The 24,946-nt window shown below is 46.5% G+C and overlaps 1 protein-coding gene across 6 annotated transcripts in view; it reads left to right on the forward strand.

The window, feature by feature from the left end:
* The first annotated feature begins 1,282 nt into the window (after nt 1-1,282).
* NSD3 (nuclear receptor binding SET domain protein 3) overlaps nt 1,283-24,946 on the forward strand; it is a 30,929-nt gene continuing 7,265 nt past the window's right edge. The window contains exons 1-19 of one of the 6 annotated variants that reach the window (XM_056508619.1): nt 1,283-2,006; nt 4,651-4,719; nt 5,175-5,334; nt 5,718-5,872; nt 6,136-6,684; nt 7,475-7,601; nt 10,791-10,891; nt 13,236-13,281; nt 13,746-13,876; nt 14,395-14,523; nt 15,148-15,274; nt 15,647-15,844; nt 17,055-17,225; nt 19,666-19,815; nt 21,953-22,109; nt 22,666-22,868; nt 23,329-23,441; nt 23,864-24,133; nt 24,809-24,925. In XM_056508619.1, coding sequence (XP_056364594.1) covers nt 1,326-2,006; nt 4,651-4,719; nt 5,175-5,334; nt 5,718-5,872; nt 6,136-6,684; nt 7,475-7,601; nt 10,791-10,891; nt 13,236-13,281; nt 13,746-13,876; nt 14,395-14,523; nt 15,148-15,274; nt 15,647-15,844; nt 17,055-17,225; nt 19,666-19,815; nt 21,953-22,109; nt 22,666-22,868; nt 23,329-23,441; nt 23,864-24,133; nt 24,809-24,925 — 3,654 coding nt within the window. In that variant the 5' untranslated portion in view covers nt 1,283-1,325. Of the gene's footprint in view, nt 2,007-4,650; nt 4,720-5,174; nt 5,335-5,717; nt 5,873-6,135; nt 6,685-7,474; nt 7,602-10,790; nt 10,892-13,235; nt 13,282-13,745; nt 13,877-14,394; nt 14,524-15,147; nt 15,275-15,646; nt 15,845-17,054; nt 17,226-19,665; nt 19,816-20,518; nt 21,106-21,935; nt 22,110-22,665; nt 22,869-23,328; nt 23,442-23,863; nt 24,134-24,808; nt 24,926-24,946 lie in introns of those variants that run through there. The other 5 variants (XM_056508622.1, XM_056508620.1, XM_056508623.1 and 2 more) reach the window with 5 other exon arrangements.

Raw genomic sequence — 24,946 nt, forward strand, 5'->3', positions numbered from 1 at the left:
GGAACTTGAGTTAGTTTTTGCAGTCTTGGAGGAGGAAGTTGTCAGTGTCATGAAAGCTCTTAGCTGAGGTATTGAGAGGCATGTCTTTGGGGGGGTGAGGATTGCATGTGGGCAGGGTTTGATGGAGCTTCCCTTTAGGTGAAGTGTCTGTGGGATGCATTAATGTCATTTCTAACCCAGACCAAAAGGGCACAGTAACCCTCCTGTGTGCCCACACAGGCAGAACAAATACCATGGGACCGTGTTTGCTTTGGAAGTGCTGAACTAACTTTGTGGGAAGCAAACTGGTGTTTCTTACCTGCAGGTCAGGTCACTGTGTGTTGCTTCTTGTTGAACATTGAGCTGCTTACGTGAATGCCAAAGCCTTCTGTGAGCCTGCAGTTGACTTTTGGAAATCTGACTTTGGTTGAGTCTGATTTTGGTGTTCTGATACGCACTGGGAAGGTGAAGGTGTGTGTGCCAGTGTTCAGCTGGAATCTCATTCAGTGAGTAACCTCAGGGTTTGTGGGGCTGCTGACACTGAGGCTCAGAACCATGCAGTGTTTAATATTAAAATGAGGTGTGAGGGGCAGGAGAGTAACCCTCCTGACACAGCTGCTGAGAGCCAGTGCATGCAAACTGTGCCCTGCTTTTCTGGGAAGGGGAAGAGCTTGGGAAGCTACCTCTGAGGCTGGCTCTGAGGTTTCCCAGGGGCCAAGGTGGAATGACCCACTTGTTTTCGTTGTGCTGTTGTTCAGAGCATCCTATGACTTGCCCAATGGCTGCTCACATCTCGAATTTTGGTAAGGAGGTGGGGAGGGAGGAGGAGGAGAGGTTTCTCTGTTTGTCTTTCTGTGGTTTTCCTGGCTTGTGCAGTTTGGAGTGACTGTCAGGAGAACTCGGTATCTCTCATATGCTGCAGGGTGAAATGCTGTCCTGCTACTTTGGGTTGGAATGACCCTCCTAAGCCATGACTAGGAAGGCTGTAGAGAGTGCTGGGGGTTTTGGCACTATTATTCTGACTTTGTAATACTTGCACTTACAGTTCTTAAGCACTTGTAGGTGCTTCTGGTATTTTTTGCAGTGTGTTGGAAAAGAAGAAATTTGCCAAATGAAAGACTTGTCAGTAGCCCTTTGTAAAGGCTCAGCGATCCCAGTACTCTTTAAATCCATATGAGGGTGGCTGCTGAATAGAGAGGGGGAAACTGTTCTTGAGATCCCTTTTTTCCTCAACTTTTTAATTTGCTCAATTACTGTTTTTTAATTTACACTGACTTCTTATTTCCCTTCCCCTGCCTCTAGGCCCTATGAGAAAAAGGGAAAGCTAAGGATGCTGGAGCAGAACAATGGATTTCTCTTTCTCTTTCATGCAAGGGATCATGGGAAACACAATTCAGCAACCACCTCAACTCATTGACTCGGCCAACATCCGCCAGGAGGAGGCCTTCGATGGCAGCAGTGACCTCGGCGAGGATGGGGCCCGGACGCCGTACGAGGCCGCGCTGCAGCAAGGCTTCCAGTACCCCCCGGCCGAGGAGCTGCCGCCCCTCAGCAACGGCTTCCCGCCGGCCCTGGGCAGCTACGAGCCCCAGGGCAAGTTCCAGTTCCCCCAGTACCCCAATGGCTCGGCCAACGGCTTCGGGGCCGGCAGGACCTTCAGCCCCCCCGAGTATTACCCCGTGGAGAACTCCAGCTCCAACGCCAGGCCGCACGAGGCGCTGGGAAAACCTTCCCCTCCCCAGCCGCCACCTCCTGCACCGCCTCCAGCTCCACAAGTGGGCATTCCAAAGAAGACTGGCTCACCAGAGATCAAACTCAAAATAACCAAAACTATCCAGAACGGCAGGGAATTGTTTGAGTCCTCCCTGTGTGGGGACCTGTTGAATGAAGTCCAAGCGAGGGAGTACGCTAAGGCAAAACACGAAGGGAGGAAAGAGAAAAGGAAAAAAAGTAGCAAGCACGACTCTTCCCGGTCGGAAGAGCGCAAGTCACACAAAATTCCAAAATTAGAACCAGAGGAGCAAAATGTAAGTGGAATGGTGATTTCAGCCGTGTGCACACCTGGTGTTGTTGATGGAGAGCGTGTCCGGCAGGGTTTGTCCTTGTTCTGCCTCTGTGCACGCTGAGTCACCAGGCTTTAGTTACTCGTCAGAGCCTCAGCATGAGGTTGCCAGGAGCTGTGGCTGTAGGTAACACAATGTTGGTTTAAAGCTCATATGAAAAACAAATTTTAGAAAAGGTTAAATATTGTTTTTTAAATATTATTTCATGTTACAGCACGTTTAGAGTTTGCTACACTCTGGCCAGTGTTGAAGATGAAACTTCTGGACAAAAGTTCACCCATTCCTAAAATTGCCTCTTAGAAGAGTGCATGAATTGTTGAATGGAAAGTCAGGTTACTTGGGGCATTCAGCAGTGAAACATGAATTAATCTTGTACCGTATTGTCCATGTGCAGAGGATGTACATCAGGTGGTCTTAACTGAGATTCCAGGAAGCAAAGACCCAGATTATTTTGGTGCCCTCTCGTTCTTTTTCTTTCAGTTTCATAAGCCACTCCAGTACTTCTGTTTTCTTTTTTCGTGCTTGCTCCTGCCACCTCTGTGGTGGTGGTTTCTGCCTCTCCCAGTTTGAGGGAATGGGTGGCAGAGAGGCTGGTAAGTGCTAGGAATGGGGAAGTTGCTGTATCTGGCCAGGACAGAGGTTGCCCAGCGCAGGCTGGGCTGTTACAGAATGTAGCTGAATTTGTTGTGAGGTCTGTGAAAGCTCTTGGAGCTTGCTGCCTTCAGGGAGAAGATCCTGTCCTGCAGGGATCAACTCTGCTCTGCCAGAGTGGGTTCTGTGCTCCATGGAGGTGCTGTAGGAGCTGCTGGGTCCTGCTGACACTTCCTGAGCAGCCTCTCTTGCACTGTACCTGCTTTCTGCTCAGTCTCCATCACCCCCACATCAGCCTGTCAGCTTGTTTCTCCTCTTACCGGTGACTCCTGTTCTGCTCCTGGAGCTTCAGCTGTGCCTGTTCCTCTGGCTCTGTTACCTGCTTACCATGAGAATGGAATCTTATGTCTCTCACAGACTGAATTAAAACCTTACATCTTGAATTCCAAGTTCCCAGTCATGTGTGTCATGCAGAGTTCCCCAGAAATCTTAAGTCTTGCTATTGTCCTCCTTGTGGCTTCTATTTCCCTTTCTAAAGGTGGTGTTGCAATAAATGTTTCGTGTTACCCAGCCCTGTTTCACACTAGGCCTGCTCTGACAGGAACAGGATTTTGTGCTGGTGGTTTTCACTATGAGTTTGCCAGGGCAGTTTCAGGTCTTTCAGCCCATCATTTTGCTTTCAATTTTACAATTTCATCTTCATGTACACTTTTGTCATCATCAGTGTTAATGGTGTGAGACTTGTGACTTGGGATCATCTTCATAGGAGCAAACAACTTGGTTGTTTACACTCAATGAGGCTGTGGCAAGCCAGATGATCAGCAGTTGTTCCTTATTCTGATGCTGTAATTTCAGTGGAAATCCACTGACTCTGAGGGGATGCCCATACTGCAGAGGCTGATTTAAAATGGAAATGTTGTGAAAACACTGGTGAACGTCAAGCTCTGAATCCTTGTTTCAAGAATCAGCCTCTCTGCTTGGTGGTTATGTTCTGTGAGGAGCTGGAAGTTTGCAGTCTGTGAACCCAGCTTGACTCTCCTGGCAGAGGGAAGGTTTCAGGAGAAAACAGGAATCAGTGCTGTGCTTCCTACTGTACAGGGAGGAAGAATTTCTGCCCAGCAAATAGCAATGTGGTTAGTCTAAAATGATAGTTGTGTACAGAAAACTGCAGATGAGACCCTGTGCTGTGCCACCCCTGACCTGAGCTACTGTGTCCCCAGTTCTCTGGAGCACACAGTGTGGGCTGATGTGAGGTCTGTGCTTGGAGTGGCCTGGGAATAACAGGGGTTGTCAGCATTATTAGTTCCTCACTGCTTGTGGCTGACCACTCCTTTTGCTGCTCTTTGAGCCCTTTGACTTCTCTGCTGCAGGAAAAGCAAGTGCGTGGCAAATGTCTCCTGAGATAGTTCCCAGCCCAGCCTTATCTCAAGCCCCTGTCCCCTCACACCCTCTGGCATGGCCACCCCATGTCCATGCCAGCTTCTGCTTGGGGCTGATTCTGTCTGTGTTGTGGACTTGATCCTCCAAATATATCTGTAAACACTATGCAATTTAACATCAATTTTACAATTATCATTTTGTATATTTAGCATCATTTATGTACTGCAGTTCTTGCAAATAACTGGTGTACAGTGAGACTCACCACATCACTATGGAAATCCTTACATGGCGTTCTCTGGTTTTTGGAAATTGTGTGTTATTTTAGATGGAAAGTTATTTGATTTACTGTTTCTGAATGTATGTTCTTCTGTCACCTGTTACAGGAGAACATAGTTATATTCAGGTGTGATAATAATGTAAGTGGTGTAGGGGAAACCAGGTATTTCTTTATGGTGATGTTACTGTGTTAATTTGGTACAAGGAATAGTCATATTCATGTTTTCTGGGTTCATGGTTGCCTTTCTCTTGTGAATTATTTTTTTCTGCCTGGTTTCGCTATTTCTTTGTTGTTTTACTGTCCCCTTACCTTGTTTGTATTTGTTTTCCTTTTTTCTCTTCGTTGTTACCCATTTCTTAGAGACCAAACGAGAGGCTTAGCACACTCTCTGAGAGACCAAGAGAAGAGGCAGTGCTGGAGGAAGCCCCGGTTAGTACATGCTCCAATTAACACTTTTGAACTTGGAGAATGTCACTGGTTTTGGAGTGTTTCTTCCATTGATTCTTTAACTGTCTGATAAATCAGTTGTCATTTCTTTTAAACTCTTATTGCTGTCATTACTGCATCAATGCATCTCTTATTTTACTGGATTTATTGCTTTATTTTATCCTAAAAGCAGTATTTTCAATCGGCTTAGGAAGCAGAATTGTTTTGGGGGTTGCAAGTTGCTCTTTTGTGCCTCGGTTTGTCAGTGATGTTGTTATGTAAATCCCAGCCGTGTGCAGCTCTTTTCTTTCACGTTTCTAAGAAATGTTTTTGTCATCTTGGATTACCAAACCTCAGGGATAGCTGAGACAACAACAACAGGTCCCAGTGGATGGTGTGTGCATCTCCAAGTGCTCTGAATCCTCTCCTGTGGCTGTAATCTGGTGTTTCCTTTGCAGGTGCAGCCGCTCGTGCCGTCCCTTCCAGCGCAGGTCACCCATGACATCAAGTTCCAGATTGGGGATCTGGTTTGGTCCAAGGTGGGGACGTACCCCTGGTGGCCTTGCATGGTGTCCTGTGATCCACAGCTTGACGTGCATACCAAAATTAATACGAGAGGTAAGGGAGTGTCAGGTGTCTGTAGCTGTTCCTTTGTTAAAAATATCTTCATTCTAAACTGCCCTTTTGGGGTAAATTCTGCTGTGTGTGTGCTAAACAGAACAGTTCTGACACAGAGCTAGTAGCTGGTACTCTGCAGGTGGCACTGTGGGAATGGCCTTGTGCACAGGTGCTTGTGCTTTTCTCAAATCAGTAGGAGAGTGTTCATTGTGGGCAGGGTGTCCTGAGCTTCCCTCTTAAACTGTTCTGGATCTGGCCTCTTGTATCTCTGCACTTGGCCAGGTGCCTCTGCTTGCAGGAGTGAAGCACTGGGGAGGAGGAAAGCATGAGCTGAACAGGCAGAGCATGTTGGTACAGCTGCTGACTGGAGTTTGCCCTTTCAGGTGCCCGGGAATACCACGTGCAGTTCTTCAGCAACCAGCCAGAGCGAGCCTGGGTGCACGAGAAGCGCGTCCGGGAGTACCAAGGGCACAAACAGTACGAGCAGTTACTGGCTGAGGCAGCCAAGCAAGCCAGCAACCACTCTGAGAAGCAGAAGGTACAGGGGGCACTGGGGGGATCATCTCAGTAAGGGACATGCTCCAGGGCAGGTCTGGAACTCTTCAGAGCTTTGCCCTGAGAAGGACTGGCTGCATCTCGCTGGCAGGGAATTCAGTGTTCACGTTCAGTGTCAGAAATACCCTGTAAATGGAGAGCAGGCTGCAGTCTGCTGCCTGAGAGGTGCAGAGACCCTCAGGATTGTGTTTAAGCGCCATTGTGACAAATCTGCAGTGTAACCAAGTGCTTGTCTTGTCCCTTAAGATTCGCAAGCCGCGGCCGCAGAGGGAGCGAGCACAGTGGGACATCGGCATTGCCCACGCCGAGAAGGCGCTGAAAATGAGCCGGGAGGAGAGGATAGAGCAGTACACCTTCATTTACGTGGACCAGGAGCCAGAGGAGGCTTTGGCTAAAGCCAAAAAGACTGCTGCTGCCAAATCGGAGGCCAAGAAGAACCGGCGGCCGAAGGTGGCGCCGAGCACACAGCCAGAGCACAGCAGCGCCAGCGTGGGGACAGGAACGGGGACAGGAACAGGGACAGGACCAGGGCCAGGCTCGTCCCCCTCCCACGCCGAGGCGCGCAGGCAGCCCCCGCGCAGGCAGCCCAGCGGGGACGAGGAGGAGGCACCGCCCGTCAAGATCGCCTGGAAAACAGCTGCAGCCAGGAAATCCCTACCAGCTTCAATAACCATGCACAACCTGGATCTGCAAAAGTGTAACATGTCTCCAGTTGTTAAAATTGAACAGGTTTTTGCCCTTCAGAATGCTGCTGGGGATGGAAAACTCATCGATCAATTTGTTTATTCCACCAAGGTACGTGCTCGGTGCAGTGACCCCTCTTCTGCTCCTGAGTTATCCTGAGCCTGCCTTACTGGGGAGCTTGAACTGTGTCCACCAAGCTTTCATCATCCCTGTTCCTTTCACTGGAGAGATTACCAGACAGATGTGACAATAGAATCTTTCAGTGCACTGAGCCCCCCTTCCAGTGCAGCTCTGGCAGTAACTTTTGCTGGTGGCAGAGCAGCTCCCTACTGATGGCCATGTTTTTGTTTGTAACACACTAAAAATATTAAAGCTCTTTAACTTCAGCTTTGTAGTTGAAATAATCCAAAAATTCTTGATAAAATCAATGGTTTTGTGGGAAACATGACAGAACTGTTAATAATGTACTAAAAAGTATTTTGTGTAACAGACTTTTAAATTGAGTTCTGCCTCTGAGCTTCCTTCAGGTGCACAGCAGCTTCCCACAGTCAGTGTAAGGAAAAGGCTTAGGACTATTTCTCTGCCTCCTTCTGCCTCTCTACCTGCAGAGTGTTTATTTCATCCTAAGCCCTGTAGAGAAGGTAATGTTTAGAAAAGTCACTGGAATTATTTTTTCCTTGTGTATAAGGGGAGATTGAGAGGGTGGAAAGCTCTGCAGGGAAGCAGCTCCATAGTAGATTTAATCCTGTGTATGTGTTGTCAGTTTACACGTATAAATGTCCATTGTTGGGTTGGAGAGCATTGGTTGTTTCTGTTCTGAGATTCAGAGGCAGGTCTGTTACCTGGAAGGAACACACCTTTATAACAGGGGAAGACAATCTTTTCCTTTTTTCTTTTAAAGGGAGTTGGTAGCAAAACAGAAATAAGCGTCAAAGGACAAGAGAAGCTAAATTCTTCATCAGCCCAGAGGAGTGAAAAAGCAGTGGTGCAGAACACGTCCTCTCCTGAGACAACCTCTGGGGCAGCAGGTAGGGAAACTGCAGTCCTGCTCTGAGCCTGAGTCCTCAGCATGACAGTTCAGATATCAAATCCAGCATTTTCTCATTACTTAGAAATTATTAACATCTTCCTGTTTACATAGTAATTGTAATGAGCATGGCTAATGTCACACATGCTGAGCCAACAAACACAGCATGGCTGTGGGGTGGGATTGGCCTCTGAACCTTGTGTCTGCAACTTACAGCCTGAGTCAACATACTCAAGGGATGATGTCCTGTGCAGAGCAATGGCAAGTTGGTTTGGAAAATAACCCAGTGGATGTGTGTTAGCAGGGCATTGCCATGGCTTTTGGCCCCAAATGTAAAATACAAGAGCTGTCATGAAAGCAGAAGAGTCAGGCAGTGGCACATTTCAGTAGGGAATGTCTGATTCAGGAGGAAGGCTCCCCAAGCTTTGTTGTTGAGTTTTTGCATGACCTGTTAAAGAGCAGGGATTTGTAAAAAACTGCTTCAACTGACTGCATCAACCAAATGAGGTAGTGCTTGCCTTCTGAAGCCATCTTAGGGGGCACATCATAAAGCAGTGAGTTCTGAAATACCAGGTGTGAGGGGAGAAGAACCACTGAAGCAAATAATGGAACTTGGTCCTGAAAAGGGAAAACCTTGAATGAGCTATTTGCATCTCATAATGCTGCCAGGTGTCACTTCTGCTTTAGTTATCCATCTGTTTGATTATTTCACCCTTTCCAACCATGAAATAGGTGAGAACCAGAGTCAGAATCTCAGTGGTCAGCATCCATGAATCCTCTGCAAGCACACTTCAGGTTCTGTCTGTGGTGGTTTTAGGCAGGGTTATTTGTTCTGCTGCTTTATGGAGTGTTAGGGACTGCAGCACACGGGCCAGGACATCTGGATTTCCTGCTGTGACTGGGGATTCCCCAGCTGTTGACAATGGTGGTTCTTTCCAGCTGTGGGTGCTGTGGCTACTTGAATTGCCTTGCAGCAGGAGAGACCATCACCATTCTGTTCTCTTACCTGGTATCTAAAGGCTTCAGCTTCCCTAAGGCTCCTCAGATGTAGGGGTGAGAATTCTGAGCCTCTCTTTTTTCATTTTCTTAGGCTTTTTGGATACGTAGCACTCCACCTGCTAACACCCTGTAAGGGCCTGAGCTTACCTGCAGTGCACACTCCAGTCACTCAAAGCCATTTCCAAAGCCCAGTTACTCGTCCCCTCTTGTGGAACATAACTGCCAAGTCCTTTTTTCAAATGTAAGCTCAGCGGAACTTCAGAATCCCTTACGGTAAAGTATTTCCCAGGCTGACTCTGGGAGTCCTTCCTGGTAACCTGCAGTTAGATACACAGAATTCAATAATGCTGGAAAGATAATTTCCTTACTTGAAATCTGCTACTGCAAGAGCAGCCCTGAGAGTCCCTGGTGCCTTGGCCTGCAGACACTGAACTAGGATTTATCTCCAGCAAGGTCAAGGGCTGGTCCAGCATGTGTCTTGAAACTTTGGATGAAAATGTACCTGAAGATGGGATGGGAGCATTGTGAATGTGGTGATGGAACCTTGGAGAGCAGGAAGAGGAGGAAGTGCCCATTGCAGTGATCAGCATTGGACACTCTGGTTCTGGAATTCTCTGATCCAGGGCTTGATCTTATCTCCTTGGCTTTAGCAGGGCAGCACAGGGAGAAAATCCATTCTTGGTAAAAGTAACTATTGGTCACACCTGCTCAAATTTGCCTGAAGCTGCTTTACCTGAATCAGGGGATTTTGGTCACACAGCAAAGTGACAAAAGATGTTCTCCAGTTGTGATGTGGAGACCTACTGCAGCTGTGAGAGTTTCTCAGGGGATGGGGCCTATTGGAACCAGAAGTTACACGTGGATGGACATGATGGATGTTGACCTGAGTCATTAATTTCTAAATTATTAATAACCAGTTGCTATTATTCATTCATTAATACACACTAAAAGTTTCTTCCCTTGAAAACCCTTTTTTTTTTTTTTTTCCCCCTCAGAAATCCAATTATTGTAACATGATAACTTTTCCAGCTGGATAGTTTAGTTACTGAGACATTCCCAAGCCATTCAGCCATAGGAAAAATGCTCATCCAATGGATCAAGAAGAGTTTTAATTTTTTTCTCTGAAGTCCTTTTGCAAGGTTGTCTTTCAGTCTGGTTCAAGCCCATGTGTCTCTAGATACTTGATCTTCTGACAAGACCAACAGTGCATCTGTCTGGCATAGTCAGCTCCCAAGAGTTTGCAGCTTTGCTTGGAAGAAAACAAAGTGTTTCCTGGTTGTGTCCTCTTTAGGTGAGGCCTCCCAGACTGAAAACCCAGAATAAGCTTTCCAGCAGCTCATTGTAAATCCTCAGATGGCAGTTTTCTGTCAGCTCCAAGTGTGTGCTTGTTCCAGCAGCTGCCCGTGGTGTTGAGTGTTGTGTCCGTGGTTGGGAGGCGCTGGAGCACAGAAAGGACTTTAGATTTTGCCAGCCTTACTTGCCAAAAACCCAGTAGCTCCCTCTTCATCTGTTGGCAATAACCTTAATTAATCTGAGTTTGTTTACTATGGCAATACTTTTAAAAACCTGTTTTTTCACGTTCATTAATGACAATAACACATCGTGGTTGATGCTTCTGTTTGTGCTGAGTTTTTCTTCCCCTCAAAACCTTCAGGTGAGCACTGAGGTCTGGTGTGGCTGCAGGTGGTGCAGGGTGGGGCTGACTGTAGTTATGTGACAGAGCCATCACCCCACAGAGAGGGGCACAGATCTGGCATTTTGGGGGAAATCCTGAAGCTGTGCTTTGCATCTGAAATTTCTAGTTTGTTTTTGTTCAAGGAGTTGGTTGTGGCTACCTTCCCAAAACACCAAAGATGGACTGTTTGGTTCAAAATTACCCAAGTGAAGACTGTGCCTGAGAGGTGTGTTATGGATTATGGAAATCTGCTTGCCCTAAGCTGAATTCCAGCCTTTTGTTCCACTCTGTTACTCATGTCTCTTTTCTGAAGCTGATCTGCCTCTGGAATCAGAATGTGTGTCTGCAGCCACAGCATCAGCTGGTCAATAGCTTGGAACTGAATTGAAAAATAAAACATTCAAAAGAGGACAAAGTCTTGGTTTCGTTCCTTTACCTGTTGGTTTGGTGTTGCACATCTTGGTGTACCTCAGAAATACAAGGAATCATGTAATGGAAACCTTTTTCCTTCTTCAGGTTCTGTAGAAAAGAAGCAACAGAGAAGATCGATTCGAACCCGCTCCGAGTCTGAGAAATCCACTGAAGTTGTGCCAAAGAAGAAGATCAAAAAGGAGCAGGTTGGCTTCCTCCATGTAGAGAGTTAAAATATATTGTATTCATAAATGTTGTGGCTTATATTGGTGCCTTTTTATTTTTCTCCATTTTTCCCCATCGGGTTTCGGTTCGGACTATCCTCCATGAATCCCCCTGTCAATGCCATTGCTGTGACTCTGCTACTGGCATCTTCTCAGTATCAGTCAGGCTATGGAAGTGGGAACGCAGTGATGGATGACTCCTAATGAACCTGCTATGTTTCCTTTGAGATTTCTGTTCTGAGCAAAATGGGTTTGTTTCAGTGATTTCTCTTGGATGGAATTGCCACCAGGGTCCTTCCTTTGGCTCTTGATTTAGCTGCTGGTTTGTGTTGAGGTTTTGTTTTTCAAATGAAGTTAGAGTGATTAAATTTGACCACTTCTGAAAATGGACTTCAAGAATGATTTCACTTAAAGATGAATAGTCAGACTTTCATGTTGGCAGACATCAGAAACAGTTCTGGGATATACCATTGAAACATGAACATGAAATAGTTCTAACGTGTACAGGGCATTCCTTTAATCTGGATGTCAGACAGACAAATGTTGTTGCTTTAAAAAATTTTAATGATAAAAAATTTCTGCGTGGAAATGAGTAGGAAAGTGCAGTGGATGGACATAAATATTAAAACCTGCATATGCTTTTTAACAAGTTTGTCAAAGTTGTTGGTTCTTCTCCTTACATGGTTGATTTTATCCCTCTTCAAGGGTGCTCTGTCTGAAAGCTGAGAATTTTATATAAAAGTTTCATAGTTTAGCTTTTCCCAGTGAGAATTTTTAAAGAGGGACAGTCAGGATGAAGTTTTATATGGGAAGGGGAAAAATATTTTTATCTCTTTAATTTATTCTTTGCCCTTTGCGCTTTGTTTTGCACTTCCTTCACTTCAGAGACTGAAAGTGAGCTCAGTTGCTTTTTGGGATTTTTTTCCCTTATTTTTCCCTTGATGCTGCAGCATTTCTGCACTGCTGTGCAGCAGAGGAGTGCTCCAGCTCGAGGCAGTTTCTTGCTGAAACTTTAAAGCAATTTAAGTGTTGGGTGTGTGACACCTGCTGTGGTCCGTGGAGCCTCTTGGCATGAGCTGTTGCAGCCTCCCCCTTTCAAAAGAGTTGTTTTATGTTTGTAAAGGTTTCTTATTCTAACAAAGGTATAAGAACCAACAAGATGAACTTCCAGGTGCATTCTCTTACCTGGCTGACTCAGTCTGTGGACGTTATTTAAAGTGCTTTTCTCAGGAGAAGTATCTGACTAAAGTGAAACCCAGGGGCACTGTGTAATGTGCAAAACCTTGAATGTATTAAGTTAAATTTTAAAAAAGAAAACTTACTAGCTTCTTACAATTATGCAACAATATTTGTTACCCAAAGTCAAGTTTTCTTGATTCCCCAGTTAGTCTGCAACAACTTGGTATAAAATTATAACTGGAACGAGTACAATTAATGGGAAAAACAAAATGTTGATGCTACTGTTACAGTGACTAGTGGAGAAATAAAAGTGATTGTTTAGATTTTATATTTGTATTACAAAATGTATCCTATACAAATCCTTCTACTGTATGTTTTTACCTATTGTACAACAAAATAAAATATTTTTTAAAAAAATTATAGAATAATCCTTAAATATTTACTAAATGTGTTTCTCCATGCATATGTAACCACATTGCAAAGAAATAACTTGTAATTCTTAACCTTGAAAACAGGATTTTAGGCAACAGCTTTCTTCTGTAAATATTATCCAGTCACAAATTCCCACATCTTCCATGTATGTTGGCAGAACAGTTCCTAAACTTCTCTGTAGGATCAAGGGCTGGAGGTGCTTTTGCAAGGTTGTGAACTTGTGCATTGTGTGCTGAGGTGCCCTGGAGTGGCAGCTGTGTAGAGCCCTGCACCGGGGCACCGGGCGGGCCCGTGCAGAGCTCTAGACGGGAGGAGGAGCTCCAGGAGCTCCGGGCAGCTGCTGGGAGTGGCCCCGCGCTGTGTCTCACTAGCCCAGTGCCCCCCTGCCAGGGCAGCGTGTGCCCACACGGCTGTGGGCTTTGCACAGCACCGGGGAGGCTGCCCAGAGGCCCCACTGCTGCCTGCTGGACACGGACACAGCACTGCTGTCACCCTGGTGCCCAGGAAGGCAGAAAGGAGCTGGCCAGTGGCCCGTGGTGCCAGGGCTGCGGGCACCAGCCTAGGCAGGAGCGGATCCAGCAGGACATGGAGCTCGGGCTGAGCAGGGGATGGCATCTCCCACCTGCATTCTAACCCCTTGATCTGACCTGTTTACTTTTTGGCCCTAGGGAGAAGCTTTCCTCTGGTGTTAACTGTGCATTTTCCTCTCAAACAGGTCGAAGCTGTCCCACTGGCAGCAGTGAAGACGGGGCTGCAGAAAGGTGAGTGGCAGGTGAAAATGAGCTCATGGCCCTCGGGCAGCAGCTTTGTTCCATGTGAGCTGCAATGTTGGGGCTCTCTGGGGCCAAGCTCCCCTTCTCTGGGACAGGCTGTGTTTGGGGTTCTGGTCCTTGTGCAGTGCTGGGGGAAGGAAGGTCTTTGTTCATGTGCTGTAAGTCCCTGGGTCCTTCTAAGTCTCCTTAGCCAAAGAAGAAATCTAAGGATTTATCCTTCCTTAGAGACAAGTTATTGCCTTCCTTCACTGTGTCTCCATGTTAAAAAGTTTGTCAAAAGCTCTACTGAGCTGGTTTTCAGTTAATTTTCGGGGAGAATTCAACTAGTAATAAAATTGCAAACTGGAAATTAATTCATATAATGGAGTCGAAACTCATCTTTCTTTCCTTTATTAAATTTAAGCAAAAAGTCGAGAACATATATTAAACTAATTTTAGCTTGTTGTGTTAAGGTGCCAGTGAGATTTCAGACTCCTGTAAACCCTTGAAGAAGAGAAGTCGTGCCTCCACAGACATGGAATTGACCAGCTCAGCCTACAGGGACACGTCTGACTCTGATTCCAGAGGACTCAATGATTTACAGGTAAAGGTGTCTTGGTTCTCACAGGGACCTGATCAAGCTCAGCGTACAAGAGGCTTTCCAGTTAGATTATTTATAAATATGTGAACACTATTTTCTACAAATTTTGAGTCTTTTATTATCTGAAAACATAAAATCTAATCTGTTCCTTTCTAATCCCCTCTGTCGGTTTGTTATGAAAATACAGTGTTTACTTACAAATTTTCCTGTTACTTTGTCTGGCAAAGCATTGGCTTAGATCATAGTTTGCTCTGTGGAAGGTTTGAAATTTTTGGGAATTGGGAAATGCTGCTGTATCTCGTGTAACTCCAGGGAGTATCTGGAAAAGTAAGAGAGCTCTTTATGGTATTGAGCTTGTGCAGGCACTTGTGTCATCCCAGTGAAGTTCAGCAACTTCCAGAACCTTTGTGCCTCCTCACCTGCCAAATGCTCTTTTGATCAGCAGTGGTAGAGAGGTTTTTGCCAGTGTGTTTGTCCTATGGAATGGTGTGGTTTGAGTGCTGTGGTTTTTGCTGTTTTAGGGCAGTTTTGGGAAGCGCTCAGACAGCCCCTCAGCCACTGCCGACGCTGATGCCTCAGACGTGCAGTCGGTGGACTCCAGCTTATCCAGGAGAGGAACTGGAACAAGCAGAAAGGACACTGTTTGTCAGGTAACTGGTGATACTGGGAAGTGATGGATACTAAACATGTATCCCCTATTTCTGTTGATTCTCTTAATGTGACCTCTCAGATGAAATATACAGGATTTTAGGAGTTTTTATCCTCTGGAAATGATTGATATTAACTAATTCCTAAGCCCTCCTGCAGGCCAGAAAGCTCAGGAGCTGGAAGGTGGTGTCTAAGCCATACCTGCCAGCATCAGTAGAAAAAGTAGATTCCATTTTCTGCTTTCTTCATTTGAAAATTCCAGATGGTTGGTCAGGATAGGAGATAGTGAGAATTTTTCAATATTTTGAAAAAAAAAAAAAAATCCCGGGATCCTCTGTCTAGTTCCCTGGTCCATAGTAAAGGACCTGAAGAACAAGAGCAGCTTGTTCCCTGAGAAATGGAGGAGTGCAGATGGATGCTGCAGTGCCTCTTCTGTCTGTCCTGGCTCGCACTGTTACCCCAGAGCAAGGTGCAGGGAGTGCTGGGGCTGTCCTCAGCCTGAGACTTGCCAGGTTCAGCTCTCCTGCCCTGATTCTGAAGCAGTTGCAGGTAGTTGCTGTTGGCACCTGGCAGTCCCTGGCCTGTCAGGGTTCCCTGCTCCCTGCTGAGCTCCATGCCTGTTGCAGATCTGCGAGAGCTCCGGCGAGTCGCTGCTGGCCTGCGAGGGCGAGTGCTGCAGCATGTTCCACCTGGAGTGTCTCGGCCTGAAGGCTGTGCCTGAGGAAAAGTTCATCTGCACCGAGTGCAAGAACGGTGAGTGCATTCTGGGCCTGGAAAACTGGGAGGGATTTCCCCCTTTGCTCAGGAGCCACATTCTGGTCAAAGCAAACCAAGGTGGTGCTTTTTGGGGGTTTGTGAGTTTGGGTTATTTCACTGCTTGAGACCAGATTCTCGTTTTCAATTTAACAAGAAAAAGTAATGAAGTGCTTAAGGTTTTACTTGGAGTAAAAGATTTTTATGTGAGCAGCAACTCCATTGTTATTGTGGATCACAGTGATCACCCAGTCTGTGGGATGGGGAGGCTCCTGTGTTGCTCAGTCTGTTAGTTTCAGAATTTGTTGGGACAATATCTGTGTATCAGAGCTGGCTTTTACAGTGGGGATCCCTTATTCCTTCTCTTCCAAGGGGAGCACACGTGCTTTTCCTGTAAGCTCCCTGGCAAGGACGTGAAGCGCTGCTCCGTCAGCACCTGTGGCAAGTTCTACCACGAGGGCTGCGTGCGCAAGTTTGCCACGGCCCTGTTCGAGTCACGCGGCTTCCGCTGTCCCCAGCACTGCTGCACGGCCTGCTCCATGGACAAGGACATGCACAAAGCCAGCAAAGGTGAGGGCAGCTGCTCGGGGCACGGGGAGGCTGGGCTGTGTCAGCACAGTAACACTGTACCTGGCTCCACTGTCTGTAGCACAGCAAGGAGGGGCTCCTCATTGAGGTCATCAGCTGAAGTAGCTCCTGGCTGGGAAGCAGCCTGACACTGTGCAGTATGCCTGGATCTGGATCCACACACTTAGTCAGCTCCTGGTGCTGATCCAGTGGAAGCCAAGGGCTCATAGTATGAGGCCAAGGAATATTGGTTTTTAAAGACAGTTTGTGCATAATTATTTTTCAAGGAAAAAGATCCTTTTAGAAATGAACCAAAATGTTCAAACCAAACAAACAGATTCTAGAATGGTAGAAGTTTTTCTTAACGATTTTAAAGTGAAAGTCAAAAGGTAATATTTGTGAAACTTTCTTTAGAAAAAAAATGTAGCTGTTTCGTTTTTTTTAACCCAGTACTGCCATTGGAATAAACTCAGCCTTACCTTTGCCTGTGGGGAATTGTGCCCTGTCCTGACCCCAGCCCTGGGTGTTCTCAGTGGTTTTTGCAGCCCCAGGGTGCAGTGCTTCAGTGACAGTGCCCCAGGGTGCAGTGCTTCAATGACAGTGTCCCACTGCTGCAGTGCCCCAGGGTGCAGTGCTTCAATGACAGTGTCCCACTGCTGCAGTGCCCCGGTGTGCAGTTCCCCAGTGACAGTGCCCCGGTGTGCAGTGCCCCGGTGTGCAGTGCCCCGGTGTGCAGTGCCCCGGTGCTACAGTGCCCCGGTGTGCAGTGCCCCGGTACTGCAGTGCCCCGGTGTGCAGTGCCCTGGCGCTGCAGTGCCCCGGTGCTGCAGTGCCCCGGTGTGCAGTGCCCCGGTGTGCAGTGCCCCGGTGTGCAGTGCCCCGGTGCTACAGTGCCCCGGTACTACAGTGCCCCGGTGCTACAGTGCCCCGGTGCTACAGTGCCCTGGTGCTGCAGTGCCCCGGTGTGCAGTGCCCCGGTGCTACAGTGCCCCGGTACTACAGTGCCCCGGTGTGCAGTGCCCTGGTGCTACAGTGCCCTGGTGCTGCAGTGCCCCGGTGCTACAGTGCCCCGGTACTACAGTGACCCGGTGTGCAGTGCCCTGGTGCTACAGTGCCCCGGTACTACAGTGCCCCGGTGTGCAGTGCCCTGGTGCTACAGTGCCCCAGTGACGGTGCCCCGGTGACGATGCCCTGGCTGTGTTCTGTCGAGCAGGTCGCATGGCGAGATGTCTGCGCTGCCCCGTGGCCTATCACTCTGGAGACGGCTGCATCGCTGCAGGAAGCTTGTTTGTGTCATCCCACATCCTCATCTGTAGTAACCATTCCAAAAGGACTCACTCCTCATCAGCTGTAAATGTAGGCTTTTGTTTCGTTTGTGCAAGAGGTGAGATGCTCGGTTTTTCCCTGTTTTATAGTTCTGTTGTCATTTGTGCAGTTTAGTGATAAATACAGTGTTTCATGAGGAGTTCCTCCTTAGGGCTTGCTGGGATTAAATGGGATTTTTGTCTAATTTAATTTAATTTAATTTTGGTCAGCAGTTCTCATGAGATTCCACTTGTTGTGTTGGTCCATAACATTTGATAGCCAGAAGCAGCAATAGGCACTCAGGCCAGCTTGTTCTGCCAGTAGGGAAAAGCAGATCCCAATTCCCCCATTCCAGCCTTTTTGTGCTGAGAATGGCTGCTGTGCTGTTAATCACTATAATAAGCAGAAGGGGATTCTTTCACTGCTACAAACTTAAAACTGTATAAGGCTAAAAGGTGGGATTTACTCTGAAAAACTGAAAAACTCAGTTTATAACTGCCATCATATTTGAGAACTTTGAAAGAAAACCTTTAGCAGTACTGTATGAGGGGGTTTCATGCTGGGCTTTTCCATGTGTCGAAGTTTGTTTGTTTTCTTTTTAAGTTTTTTTCCCACTTGTTACTTTTATGATTCTTCAGTCACCAGGGTTCTGCCAGAGAGCAGCTTTAAAAAATGTCAGTGCAGCAGCCTCTTTGGTCTCAAGACTCAAAAGCACCATTATTCTTAGGTGTTGGAATAATGTTAATGTGTACCTTCCACAGAATGCCAGCAGTTTATATTGGATGTGTTCTCTGCAGCAGTTTTGAGAGTCACTAATAGGGAAATGAAAGTTGGCTGGATCCTGAAGTTACTTGTTTTCATTTGTGTTCATTGAGGTGGAAGTTTAGTTTGGCTTGACTTTGCAAGAGCAGAATAGTAATTGCACATCTCAGAATGACAGGGAATGCAGAAGGAATTTTTCATGCTTTTTTTTTTTTTTTTCTTCCACTTTACCTTTGTTTAGTAATTCTCTTTATACCTGAATCTGGCTCCATTGGAGATTAAACTGCACAAGTCTGGGTTTTCTCCTGGCAATCTAAATAACCTCTTGAGCCCTGGCAGATGGAATTCCCTGTCCCGTGTATTCCCCAGATCTTAATTAAGAGAACTTGAACAGTTACAAACCATTGCCACTGCCTGAATTCTCTGTCTTGGAGCAGCTCTATACTTGTTCATCTAGAGCATTCTTGTGGGGCTTGTGTCCTCCAGCCTGGCTGGAGTCAGAAGCCAGAGTGCTGAGGCCAGTACCTGGGGCAGGAGCACTGAGTCACATGCTCAGGAAGAAATGGGGAGCTGAATGCTTTGGAAATCCTTGGACACATCTGGGAGAGTGGTGATTTAATTAGTGTTAGTTGCTATCAGAAGCAGAGACTTTGTATTTAGATGCAGTTACTGAAGTGAGAAATGTAGATGAGAGACAATCTGTAAAATATACAAACTTGCTTACAGTGAGGTACTTGAAATACAAGATATTTAAAGACTTCTTACTCACGACCCTGCAGTACCCTGCAATCAGAATGTCAGTTCTCCTTGCATGTGGAGGTTCCCTTGTTTTAGGAACCCTCCCAGTGATGCGTGTCCGGATGGGCTGACCCCAGTCTTCTTACAGCAGTGTTTTGGCACCACCAGGAGCTTCTCTCCAGCCCCTAGCTGTGTGTCCCTCAGGGGAGGAACTGGGGGCTCTCTTGGTAGCTCATCTTTGCTGGGGGCTCAGTTGCTCTCCTCCTCCCGTGAGTTCCTGGCCAAGCGCTTCTGCTCTGCAGCCCTGGGCTCTCAGCTGGGCTGCCTGGCTCTTTGGGGGAAGGAGGAAAAGCTCTTCTTGCTGCCGGACAGAGAGCTGCAAAGGCCTGGGATGGAGTTATGTAGGGAACTGAGTGCTGGACTCTTCTGGAGCAGCCCTGGCAGGGCTGGGTGGGCCTAGGGCAGAACCTCCATCTGTGCTTCCCCTTGGTGCCTTGCAGAACCCTGACCTCCTCCTTGCTTTCCATTACAGTACAGAGATTAAACACTCAGGAAGATCTCAGGACTGGATTTGCAGAGAGTGGGACAGTGAGTTCTCCTTCCCAGCGTCTGTTCTGACTGTAGCCCCAGCTCAGAGCACAGCCCTGCTGCAGTCACATCACCCCAGGTCTGCAGAGGAGCTTCCTTTTGCCCTGTGGGAAGGAGAGGGGCTCCCACAGATCTAAACTTCACTGCTTTTCTTGTGCTTGTCAATGAATGCACAAATGAAGGGTAAAAAAACAATTGAAATTCCACTTAGAAGCAGCTTATTTCATTGCAAGATTTTTCAGTTAGGTTTGAGTCTCTCCAGCACAACCTCTGTGCTAGTGCAGAAACTTTGTCAGACTTACCTTTTTCTTCATTTTATCCTTTTTTCGTTCCCACATAACGCATTAGAGGTGGTCATTGGGTTTATTTTTCCTTCATGGAATCATGGGTAGTTTCATTGCAACTCATCTCTTTCTGTTTGTTTCGTATAGGGCTGGTAGTGCAGGACCATTCAGACCCCCTGTTCAGTTCCTATGCCTATAAGTCCCACTACCTACTGAATGAGTCAAATCGTGCTGAGTTGATGAAATTACCTATGATTCCTCCTCCTTCGTCAGCTTCCAAAAAGAAATGTGAGAAAGGTAACCAAAATAGTTTCTTTCTCTTTAATTTACTTTCGTTTTTTCTATTTTTTTCTCTCTAAATCAACGGAGAAACGTCTGCTTGTCCCCACACTGACTGCTTTCAGTGACCTTCACTCATGGTTTTTGTGAGCCTGTGTTCATGTTGTTGGCAATTCTTAATTTTTTTTTTTTTTTAATTATAAAAGGGCTTAAAATAATTGCTGTCACTAAATTCTCCTTGGAAGAGATTTGGTCACTCTGTACCTGGCCTGGGCTGTTCCAGGTTCAGGGAGCTGTTTGCACAGCAATGTGAAGAGGAGGCAGATGGATCTCAATATTGCTGCAGTTCAGTATTTACCTGGCTGATGTAAAACCACTTCTTAAAGGGGTTGGAAGCAGGGGGGGGTGTGCTGCTGCGGGTCTTGGGCAGGTCCTGAGAGCAGAGAGTGCTTTGGGGCTGGAGCAGGGTGGGAGCTGTGTCCTTCTGGAGGGTGCCAGAGCAGGAGGGCAGCGAGCTGTGGCCTGTATGTGTCCCCACAGGGCCTCGTGTGCCACCTCCAGCAGGGGCCAGCAGTGCCTGTGCCTGTCCCTTCCTGGGGATGGGTCCTGGCCCCAGGCAGGGTCACTTCCTGCAGCTGGGGGGCCAATGCTCCCCAGATCCCACCAGGACACTTGTGCTGTGTGTGTGCAATGCTCAGCTGTGACATTTCATTCCCCACAGAGCTTTGGTTTCCCGGGAGCGTTCAGAGCCGGTGCCCCACTGCCCAGCCCAAGTTAGGTCACTCTGAGCTTTGTGGGATCAGTGGCTTGCAGTAGTCCTGTAATTCCTGGAAACAAGAATTATTTTGAGCCCTGTGCTTAGCTTGAGCCATATCTGCCTAATGCATCCCGAGAGCTATGTTGGGTTTTTTCTTGCTTAGCATTGACAGTTTCGTGTTTGATTGTGTTTGATTTTTGCATCTCTTGGCATTTTCTCATCTTGGATAATGTTTCGATAATTTGTCTGTATTTCCTCTGAAGTTACATTTGCAAAAAATGCTTCAAAAATTTCGTTATGGGTTTGGGAGCTCTGAATGGTCCATATGACGGGATTTTACTGGTTTTAGCAGAGGAAATACAGTGCTGATCGTGCAATTGAATTGTTTAAGGAATGCTTTTTGTAACATTCAATGATCTATTAATGCAGTGATATTTTGGGAAGTCTATAGGTAGACAAGATTTTCTGATAAAGGTTTGAAAGTGACTATTCACACTTATTTTGATACTGTGATTGAAAATTGGTTTGAATATTCTCAAGTCTCTCCCAGATTTTCCATCCAGGACACAAAAACTTGTTAACTTTAAAATATATATACATATAAGGATGTATATATATTTTTATATAGCTAGATGTATAAAATATTACAGTATGTGTAAGGTATCATGTCATCTTACATGAGCTGCTTTGCTGAGGGTGGCTTAGAGATGTGCTGTGGCTTTCCACATGTAACACATCATCCAAAATGTGAGCCAACCAAAATAACTTTTGCCCAAATTAGTGTAAATGTCAGAAATTCTTGTGAACTCTAGTGCTGAGGTTCCTTCTGTGCACCAGGAATTTTTGGGATGGGGGCGACTCACACATGTCTCATTCTGCTTTATGTACTGGGCTCATCCTGATAAACTTTTTGTGGAATAAACACACTTACTACATCTCTTTTTCATGTTCTTGCAGCAGAAAAGTATTGATCAACCTATAGGCTGTGGGGTTGGTGTTCGCTGATGATTGCTGGGGATTCAGTCAGAGCAATGTTGATTGAAAAGGATTCTGTAGAGAAGTGGAGTCTGGGGTTGCTTTGGCCATCCCCAAAGCACTAAAAGATGTTCCCAGCTGCAGTGCTTCCTTTGGGAATGCTGCTTCTCCTGCCAGCTCACCTCCTGCTTGAGTCCTCAGCTGCTTTTTTTGTCTGATGCAGTGAAGAATCCCAGCTTAGACTAAGCACTGCACAGTCCTTTTAACCAACATTGTTAAGTTTGACTTGATCCCTTTCTTTTGCCATTTTTCTATCGGGCGGTGGGAACCTGGAGTGGATGATTTAAAATTAATGTCAGTTGCTGTGCACGGGGGGAGCAAATCCTGACTTCTACAAACCAAGCAGGGCTTCTTTGTTTCAAGGTGGCAAACTGTTGTGCTGTGAGTCCTGCCCAGCTTCCTTCCACCCCGAATGTCTCAGCATAGAAATGCCTGAGGGCTGCTGGAATTGCAATGACTGTAAAGCTGGCAAGAAGCTGCGGTACAAGCAGATCGTTTGGGTCAAGCTTGGGAATTACAGGCAAGTTCACCCTTTGGGGCTTCTCATGTTTGGATGTTTTCATGTACTCTGGAATTGCAGGAAGATAAAGCAGCTCATCGTGAACAAGAGTTAGAAATCCAGTGATTCCTCTGCTTGGGGTCAGGCACGGATGTCACCCTTGAAATGCAATGCTCCTGCTTTTCCCTTGCAGGGATGGACTCTGGATTGCACCAGAGGGCAACCCCACACCTTTGCTCTGCAGAGCTGATCAGGATCTGGGAAAGCAGGGGCTGGCAGAGCCCAGCTGTCCTTGCTACTGTTGGCTTTAGTCAGCTGCAGCAGTGCAGGTGTTTACAGGTGATCCTGGAAACCCACTCTCAGGCCATGGATGTTCTAGAAGGCTTTTCCAGAATTTGGAGTAAGAACATTGCTTGTGTTTTGCATGGAGCTTCCCAGGCATTGCCAGCAGGAGCCTTGGCTGTGTGAAGGAGAAATTCATTTCCTTAAGAAAGGAAAACTGGCTTTAATTCTCAATCCCATTAGGGAAACCCTGGTTCAGGGAACTTATATTCTTCTTTTTTCTCCTACTCTGCAGGTGGTGGCCAGCAGAGATCTGCAATCCCAGGTCTGTGCCTCTCAACATACAGGGCCTCAAACATGATATCGGGGACTTCCCAGTATTTTTCTTTGGTTCACATGACTACTATTGGGTACACCAGGGCAGAGTTTTCCCTTATGTTGAAGGAGATAAAAGCTTTGCTGAGGGGCAAACTAGTATTAACAAGACCTTCAAGAAAGGTAAAATCAAACAAAGTTTATAGTGGTTTATGACAAAAATTCCACGTGTTTGTGTCTCCATCACCACTTAACCTGCATGGGAATATTATGTGACTAGTGTTCTGTGTTCACGTGAAATCCAAGCATTGTGTCGATCCCTTGACTGCAGATAAAAATGTGTTTAAGTGCCAACTCATTGTGTGTTGTTGTGGGCCAGTTCAGTGCTTCCACAAACGGGGAAATGTTAAGATGGATCTCGGGCTCTGCTGCATGGGATCATTGTTCAATATCTTGGTACCTGCTGAAAGTACCTGATGATAAATTCATGATAAATTGCAATAACTAATTTTTAGCTTGTCTTTTTGTTAATAGAGTTCTGTTCCTAGTCTTAAAAAAATATTTAAATAGATACATGTACATGTACGTATTTGATTAGCAGCAGCTGGGGCTGATTGCTTTCTATTCTGAATTCCTTGCACAGCACTTGAAGAAGCAGCAAAGCGTTTCCAGGAACTGAAAGCACAAAGAGAAAGCAAAGAGGCATTGGAAATTGAAAGGAATTCAAGGAAACCTCCACCCTATAAACACATTAAAGTGAGTTGGCATCTTTCTTTTTTATTCTGTGTGTGAGGAAGTTAATGCTGTGCATGAGTAAGGATGCCTAGAGAAGGTGTGGCTGCCCACTCCCTGGTCAGGAATGGGTTGGATGGGCATCAGATCAGCCTGATGCTAGTGGAATCCATGTCAGGGATTGGGACTGGATAGTCTTTAAGGTCCCTTCCAACACACACCGTTCTGTGATTCGAAGTTATGTACTTGCACAAGGTGTTCAGCAGTGCAAGCCCCAAGAGACTCACATAAATCATTCTGCTGTTCTATTCACTCATCTCTCGTTGTGTTTTGCAGTACTGTAAAACACAGCATAAAGTAATTTTTTCTGTGCCTGTTCGGGTCAAGCTGCTGGCTCTGTTTGCAGTGCACTGTGTTCATGCTTTGCTCTCCCACTCTGTCCCCAGTCCAACAAGGTGATCGGGAAGGTGCAGATCCAGGTGGCCGACCTGTCGGAGATCCCGCGCTGTAACTGCAAGCCCTCGGATGAGAACCCGTGCGGGCTGGAGTCCGAGTGCCTCAACAGGATGCTGCAGTACGAGTGCCACCCGCAGGTGTGCCCGGCGGGGGAGCGCTGCCAGAACCAGTGCTTCACCAAGCGCCTCTACCCCGACGCCGAGATCATCAAAACCGAGCGCCGCGGCTGGGGGCTGCGCACCAAGAGGAGCATTAAAAAGGTGCAGGGAGCAGGGCAGGGCTGGCACAACCAGCAGGGGCCTCTAGGTGCAAGCACTGCCCTCTGCACCTCCAGAGGATGAGCTGTGTTTTAACCCCTCAGCATCTGCCTCAGTGTAATGCCCCCCAGTGCATTGGTGACCTTGTATATGGAGGCTTCAGTCACATCCCAGCTCTTCTGTATTTCCTTAGAAAACACTATTGGCCTGGAGAGCTGTTTTTAAACGTGGGGTTTAGCCATTAATTTTATTCCATTCAGAGCTTTTTGAATCTGCATTTCATAAAAAAAATTGATACTGCAAATTTTCTGAGCTTACCGACTGCTAAAGTCCTAATAAAAGTGAAGTATGTAGTGAAAATACTTACTGGAACAGTTCCTGATTCCTGAGGAGTCCATGAATATCGTCACATTGTCCTCTTTGAAGAAAGTGGGAAGGTTGAAAGGGTTTTACAGACCTGACAATTGTCTTGTGTGCTGAATGCAGGAGCAGGGATGCCTTTTATTCTGTGTGGGTGTATTGCTTGGACAGCAATTACCTAGTGCATGTATTCACATTGTGCCTACTAGAACCATATTGTTCCTTTTTTATAGGAAGTGCTTTTTTCTGTGCTGCTTCTCTTTACCATCATGATTAGGATGCACAGACTTCTTACTTTTGTTCTCCTTTCCTTTGCAGGGTGAATTTGTGAATGAGTATGTTGGAGAGCTGATTGACGAGGAGGAGTGCCGGCTGCGGATCAAACGTGCTCACGAGAACAGTGTCACCAATTTTTATATGCTGACTGTAACCAAGGTAAGTATTGTGTCTTGTTTG

The sequence above is a fragment of the Oenanthe melanoleuca genome, chromosome 22 (assembly GCF_029582105.1).
Source record: "Oenanthe melanoleuca isolate GR-GAL-2019-014 chromosome 22, OMel1.0, whole genome shotgun sequence".
Taxonomy (NCBI): Eukaryota; Metazoa; Chordata; class Aves; order Passeriformes; family Muscicapidae; genus Oenanthe; species Oenanthe melanoleuca.